This window comes from Cupressus sempervirens, chromosome 3 (assembly GCF_028749045.1).
Source record: "Cupressus sempervirens isolate cs-2001-9-10 chromosome 3, ASM2874904v1, whole genome shotgun sequence".
Taxonomy (NCBI): domain Eukaryota; kingdom Viridiplantae; phylum Streptophyta; class Pinopsida; order Cupressales; family Cupressaceae; genus Cupressus; species Cupressus sempervirens.
In genome coordinates this window covers 241,090,749-241,098,513 of record NC_143120.1, presented here as the reverse complement: position 1 = coordinate 241,098,513, position 7,765 = coordinate 241,090,749, and the positions used below count along the sequence as shown (strand labels likewise).

Below are 7,765 nucleotides of genomic sequence, written 5' to 3'. Positions count from 1 at the left end.
TGGCAGGCAAACCATAAATAAGCTATATATAGGAGTAAAAGGATAGTTATTATCATGTCATTGAGTATTTTGTTTTATTGAAGACTAAAGGAGGTTGCCTCCTTGAAGAGTATTGAAAGCTCACCCGTCTAGGTGGCATATTATTATCAAGTATTTACAACATATTTGTTATATATTCTTCTATGGTACAAGTTCTTAGTACAATTATTGTCCCTCTCTATTCCATGCATCTTGTAAATTATAATTATGGGGTGATTTATGCATGTTCTTTTCTGAAAAAAAAAAAAAGTCTCATCTTGTTTGGTTTTTCTCATATAAGGTCAACAATAAATTTTCAAATCACTGTAGAAAAAAATATGTTAAAAAATGTTGCTTTGATGTTTATGACTTTTCCTGCATCTACCTGGAAAACTTCAATTTCCATACATGCCTTTTCTCAATGAGGATTTGTTCTAAGTGTCAACACCTCACATAATCTTTCGATTGGCCATCCTAAATTAGAAGACTAAAATGGACTTTAGGCACAGTCTATCTACAAATGGCTGTGTCTGGGTTTAAAAAAAAAAGGAAATATGTGTCTTTCTTTTGTTTCTGGTTTACATTTGTACCAGAGTTTGAATAATTAAGAACTAGACTTCAAGGTAAACCCTCAACAGGCTGCTGATTCTTTTCTGTTTACATATACAACTTGGAAGTTGTGAATTATCTTCCAAAGAGTCCAGAAACGCATCATTGAGTTGTCACTAGGTTTGATCATTCCATGAAATTTCTTTGAAGTATACATGGAATGCCATGAAAAGGTCTGATGGAAATCAAGGTGGCCCTAAAACTGACAATCACAACCTAAAAGTTTATATCTGCCAGCCTCATTGCAAAATAATGAGCAGACATAGAAAACCCTGAAAATTGTTTCCAACCATAACAGAGCTATATCTGTTAAGAGCTTCTTATGCTTTGCTTCCTTTCCTGTACTGTTGCCGAATGAAATTTGTTGCTCTTCTTTTGGCATCTGTGAGAGTATTTTTGAATCGGGCCAAGTCCAAATGAACATTTTGTGAATCAAGGTATATCTCTTTTGTTGCCGACCAACCCTGCACGATTATTGCTGTTGAATTGACTACGATGGTGTCATCCTTCCCATATTTGTCACTTAAGGTACTTTCATGGAGGCCAATTTTATAACCAATGTACTGAAACCCCATCCTTTCTGCAGGATCACCAAAGTAGGTCCGAGAAGCCCAATCAATCCCAAGAGGAATAATCTGTATGAGCACAGAACCTGGAGGCATGAAGAGAAAGTGCGTCCAAGCTGCCCCATGAACTCCCAACAAAACATGACTTGAATTAAGAAGTTTGTATGTGTCCTTCAAGTCAGTAGTTGGAAGTGGCTTCCATAATGTGACATTGAACCCTATTTGTTTGGCCAAATTCACAACTTGATTAAGGTTCTCTATAACCCGACTTCCTTCACGAACAAGTATCACAAGATTGGGCCTCCTCCTTTTGACTGTTTTTTTTCGAACATAGTGTGGTGTGTAAGCCCTGTCCAGCAGTGCTCTAAAGTTGAGATAAGTTTCATTGTTTGGCATTAAAGAGGGATCAATTGTCATATCAGCATGGATAGACATACCAATTGTGACCTTTGGAAAGCAGTGAATCTTAGTTTCATTGTCGAAGGTTATAACCCTGTATTTGGTCAATTGATACAGTATTTCATCATACTTGGTTAGCCACCAACTGTGACAATCAACATTGATGAGCACAACTTCTCCTTTCAGATGCTGTGATGTAATGTACAGTGGGATAATACCATCATTGAATTCATGGTACGCATTTCCTGTGTATCCGCCAGTGCTAAACACAACAGCTGGGACTTCATGCTGCACATCACACTTCAACCTGGAATTATTGTGGACTGCTTTGCTCTCCAAAGTCACCTCACTAACTAATTTCATAACCTCACTTTCCCATTTGCGTGGATATGGCTTTATTTTCTCCCTTATTCCATAATTGCTTTCATTGAAGGCATTTAGGAGGAATAAACCTGATCTGGCATTCATTTGAATATGTCCAAATGCTGAGCAAATATCTGTTCGAGTATGAGAGCGATCACAGACAATTCCTTCCCCACCTGATTTGTAAACTCCTGGCATATAAACTTTCCCTTCTTTTCGGTTTCCTGTTAAAATGTCCAAATGATAAGTTCTCTTATTTTCTAAGAAAATATCTACATGACTACATAGTATAGTTGCAAAAGGAGAAGCTTATGGAAACCATAAACACTAAGGGGAATGCTCTATTGAGCCCCGAGTTACAAACAGCTCTGTCAAGAAAGGACACAACACATTAAATTCATTGACATGGATCAACCCATATATCTCTGAGGCCTGAATAAACAAAAGACTTGATAGCATGAAAACTAGTCCATCTGAAAGCATCAGTGATGCAGTTGGCTTGAGCTTAAAATATGTGCATGGTCAATAAATCTTTACAAAATCCTATTAGCAAGAATACCATGAATCATAGTTTTCAGACTCGGACTTGGAGAATACTTGGCAAGCCCAAAATTTTCAACTCGGAAAAAACTTGGCATATACTTGACAAAAACTCGGGGAAAACTTGGCAACTCAAAAAGTACTAAAATTTAAAATCTCCTAAAAGAAACATATTTTTTTTGTAGAATACAATTATAAAATGTATTAAATTAGTAATTGACATTTCAATAGAGAAAATGTATAGTTTTATAGCAGTAAAATGATGTGAAAAATGCATCTAAACCAATGTTTTCCCTGCATCAACATTTTTACCTAGATTTTTTAACATCTATCAATACGCGAGATTTAAACTTGAGAGTACTCGCCCAGCCAAAAAACTTGAGAGTACTCGGCAACTCTGAGAGTACTCAGAGAGTTTGCAAACTATGCCATGAATAGTGTGGATTTCTTAACTCGTCTTCAAACAAAAGCATTAGTATGAAGCATTTTTTTGGAATTTGAACTTGTGAGCCTTAGGATTCACATGCTACTCCATGCTTGTTAGGACTCCCATGTTTTGAGCTCAGGTGGTATACGATCAGGCAATCTGTGTGACCAAGTTGATTACACTCAATGCTGGAGGAAAAACTCAGCTTTGAAAACTGTAAAATCTTAAAAGCCTCTGCATTCCCAAAAGAAAAAATTCATTACCAAATTGAGAGTTGGCACAAAAAACATTGGACTCCAATTTTTTCTGTAGTCCAGAAAAATATCTGGTGCTATCACATTGTTGTGAGAGACTACTAAAGGAATCTTCTGCCAAAATTAATCAAACTAAATTCCCGCCTGTAAACATGATCTGAGATGTTTCAAGACCATTTCTCATCTCATTTAAGAACAATGAATATAACTTGCATTTTTGCTTTGACATTTTTGTCAAGGATATGCTTGCTTAGACTTTGACTTAAGCACACCTCATGGAAAATTGAAGTAGCGTTTGTCCTGGGATAGTGGAGATTTACTTCAGGCTATCCCAATAAATTTGATTCCAACAAATTTTATATTAGTTAGCACTTAACCAAAACGCTAGATTGCAATTTGATAGCAGTCTGCAATATATTTCTGCATTTGATTGTGCATATTTTTCTCCATCAACATTTTGGATCACTCCATGTTTGATCATCGGGATAAAATAGCAAGAGAAGAGATAAATAATTTCTGTTCTCTTACTATTCCATCTTGATGATGCATGATGGAGTACAGTTCAAAACAATTTTGCTCTTCCCTTGCTATCTCATCCTGATGGTAAATAAAGGAGTGTGATCTGAACCGTTGACAGAGAAATATATTACAAACTAATCTATCTAATTTATTTTAGGAGTATACATCTGAAGTCAAAATCTGAGCTAAGAAATCTATGTCATTTGTACTGATGTTCATGAATACTGAAGCTGAAAGTACAATATCTCAAATATTGCAGCACTTTAATAAATAAACTAGTGGAAGCATCTCTGGTTACCAATGGCAGGGTGCCCTTCCTAATTTCCTTACATTGGTCAAGCGTCTGAACTTTGAGTGTGTAAACAGCAGTTTGGATCCATGACCTAGGTGTCTCAGTCTCTCACTCCCCACCCACTCTTCTATTTCTTGTGTCTTTGGCCAAAACCAGTGTCACAGGGAAACTCGTCTCCCCCTAGAGAGACATGTTTCGGAGACTTTTTGCCTCTCTGGAGACCTCATAAAAGGTTGGAGACTTTATGAAAAAGTCTCCTGGAGTCTCCGAGTCTCCAAATCCAAAAACTGAAGTCTCCACGAACAATAATAATAATTATTTTTAATTCCAGAATCCAACTTGACCAGCAATAACTAGAAATATTTACATTTTTATTTAGATAGTAACATGGAATCCAAAATGGAGAGTGATGATTTTTGGAGAGCATGATAGCTGAAGATCTTGAGATGGATGATCACAACCTTATGGAGTAGATGATACTATCATCATCATACTAGATACTAGGTAGATTTGTAATTTTTGTTTAGAGTGTTAAGTTCTTTCAATTTTGTTTGCATATTAGTGCTAAAGCATCAAACTATATTTTTTTGAATTTAAAATTTGAATATGTAATGATAATCTCAACAATTGTTAATCTGATATAATGATGATCATATGTGATATTCAGAAATCAGATATGGCTATGAGATACATTAATGTGATTATGTGAATTTTGAACTATTTGATTGTATATTAATGTACATTACTATTTGTATTTCCTTTAGTCTTTTAGTTTTACAGTTTTACTATTCTATTTTGTACTTAGCATTAGACTCTTTAAACTATTAAAAAAAATTGACGCCTCCAAGTACCTTGTCTCCTATTTTATGAAAATTAGCTGTACCGCTAAACTAACACTTTGGCACTCAAGATCCAAAGGCCAAAAGGTAACTTTCCACCTCAAATCATGAAGGCTGTAAAAGACACGGTTATGTGCTTTCCTTCATCCATTTGATAGGTTGCACAAAAACCACCCGCAAGTGGTGAACCCTTCTAAGAGAGAGGCCACTTAGATATCAATATGTAAGTCAACATTTCAAAAAGACCTATACAAACTATAATGGCACAATGTGAAAGGACTTTTCTGGAGAACTAGAAATCAAAATTAAAGGAAATATTTCAAGATAACTCTTGTAAATTGCTATGGGCCATGGCAAAATGCAGTTGATTTATGAAGACGTAACGCAAAAATTTCATAGAGAATCCTAACCCCGCATCCTATTGGCGTTGAAGACATTAAGAAAGAAATGGCATTGTTTGTCAAAGATAAATCCACAAGTATAAACAAATATGTTGAGTCAAAGTTGTTTGTGGCAAAGGCACATGTGTTCGCCATTATATGCGAGAATACTCAATTTCTATCAAATCAATTCTGAAGGCAGATTTTTATATCAATATGTCTTGCGACAAAGGCACACATATAGGTATCATGGGCTGTTCAAAAATATCTATCTCCTACAATCTGTTTGTCAAGTGGATGCTGGGTTTGAACTCCTTGAACCAATACATGTACATTTCTCTAAAACAGAAAAAAAGATGTATATAAAATTTGTGTTTGTTCATAATGTCACTATTTCTTCCAATCAAAGGCTTGCATAAATGCTATCTCATAGCAAAGGGCACTGTTGAAGTTATTTCTCGAATTAGGGCCTGTTAAAGAAAAGTGAACCCCAATAGAACTGTAACAAGGAGCCTACAAAAGGGTAGGAAATTCTTAAGTTTGAGCTTGCTGGCCTATGCCATAATCATAATTCGGTTCTAATTTTGCATTTACGAAAGCTATCAATGACTATCTCCTACGAAAGCTATTCAAAAGTATTCATCTCCTACAATCGGTTTTTCCGATGGATGCTGGTTTTGAATTCCTTAAAGCAATACATGTACATTTCTCTAAAAATAGAAAAAACCTGCATATAAAATATTTGTATGTCCATAATGTCACTATTTCTTCCAATCAATGGCTTGCATAAATGTTATCTCATTGCAAAGGGCACTGTTGAAGTTAGTCCTCGAATTAGGGCCTGTTAAAGAAAGTGAACCCCACCAGAACTGTAACAAGGAGCCTACAAAAAGGTAGGAAATTCCTAGATTTGAGCTACCTGGTCCATGTCATAATAGTAATTCAGTTCTAATTTTGCATTTACGAAAACTATCAATGGCAAACCCCGACAAACTAACAAAATGGAAGTAAAACCTCAAGCTACCAAGCGATTTAATTAGAAGTTTATATTTATTCAACATTTTCTTTCGAAAGCGATAGTCCATAAAGCAACATACCAGAATTTTCGGTGGAATACGAATTCGTCATGGATGAATTCGGGCCATCAATGGTCGAAATTACTTCCAGAGGCTCTTCCATACTATCCAGTTCCTCATTCGCCAACATTGTGAGTGCAGTTATGTCTGCAAGGAAGAGTAAAAGGGAAAAGAATAAGAAAAACCATAAATTTAAGGCAATGCAGTTATGTCTGCAGGGAAAAGAAAAAGGAACGGAAAAACCATAAATTCAAAGCAATGCCATAACTGAAAAACAAGATCCTGAAAAGAAAATAGAACGAAAAGGGACTCACACTTCACATGTGCAGGAAGACCGGCTTTCTGGAGTAAAAGCATAACACAGGCAGTGGCCAAAATGGCCACAATTAGCAGCAATCGACAGGGCGACATTCTTCTTTTCATGTTGTGCGATTTGAACTGTGTACCTGTTTGAAAGTTCGGATGGTCGGAATTTAATATTTTTCATGAATCGCACAATATCTTGGCGTGGGGGAGGTGCATTGTTTTGTATTGTATGTGTTGCTTTCCTTGTTCTCGACTTCTGTTTGGAGAAGTGAGCTGGAGCATTCTTTGAGCCAGTGACGTGGCAGTTACATATTCGGCCACGTGGAAAGCTCAATTTACCGAATCTACAAATCAGGAACCGTTCACGCCGCATATAGTGAAACGGTTAGAATAGGGGAGGTGGTGGACGTTGACGTGAACTAGAAATGGTCATTCATTAATTTATTATTATTATTATTTTTGCAAATATTTTATAATCAAGTGTAGAGTAAGTGATCACTTATAATGTCCTCAAACGAATTGATGTGTATTGTTGGGTTTTAAGGTTGATTTCTGGAGTATTATGGAAGTTGTTTTTTGTTATTAGTACTTGCTGGTAGGCATACATTTTGAATTTTAGGTTTTAATGATTAATTTTTTTTGGTTTGTATTGATTTTAATTTTTGTTATTAAACTAATATGTTCCATAACATAGATGCAAGATTTTTAAATTTACAAATTTTAGAAAATATTTTTCTAAGATTTTATTGGGTGAATTCATTTAGCTCTTATATTGGTCAGGTTTGATCGATTGCATAGTTGTTTTTATTAAGGTGAATGTGATTCATTTTAAATATTTTTTGAATGTAAGTAGGTTGGTTTACAAATTTATATTTTGATATTACAATTTTTTTATAATATAATTTTTTGTCATTCAATTAAAAATACTAATTTTATGTGTATTTATGTGTTGCTTTCTTTGTTTTACAAATTTATATTTTAATACTATTTTTTTTAATATTTATTATATTATATAATTATTTAAGAAATATTATTATATATTTGGAAAAAGAGGTAAAAATTTATTAAGACAGAAAAGAATACAACAAGGAGAGCTCAACAAGGAGCTCGATCCTGAGCAACAAGATCATCAAATTCTTGCACCATCTTAAAGGAAAGTTGCCCCCTATCCATAATA

The 7,765-nt window shown here is 34.9% G+C and overlaps 1 protein-coding gene across 1 annotated transcript; it reads right to left on the bottom strand.

Annotated features, from left to right (window-relative positions):
• Positions 1-315: 315 nt before the first annotated feature.
• On the bottom strand, positions 316-6,844 carry LOC149565756 (xylan glycosyltransferase MUCI21-like). The gene is made up of 3 exons (XM_089819246.1): positions 6,597-6,844; positions 6,304-6,429; positions 316-2,179 (listed from the first exon to the last, which is right to left on the bottom strand). Exons 1-3 carry the CDS (start codon positions 6,703-6,705, stop codon positions 948-950), a joined length of 1,467 nt encoding a protein of 488 aa, XP_089675372.1. The 5' UTR covers positions 6,706-6,844; the 3' UTR covers positions 316-947.
• Between the last annotated feature and the right edge of the window lie 921 nt (positions 6,845-7,765).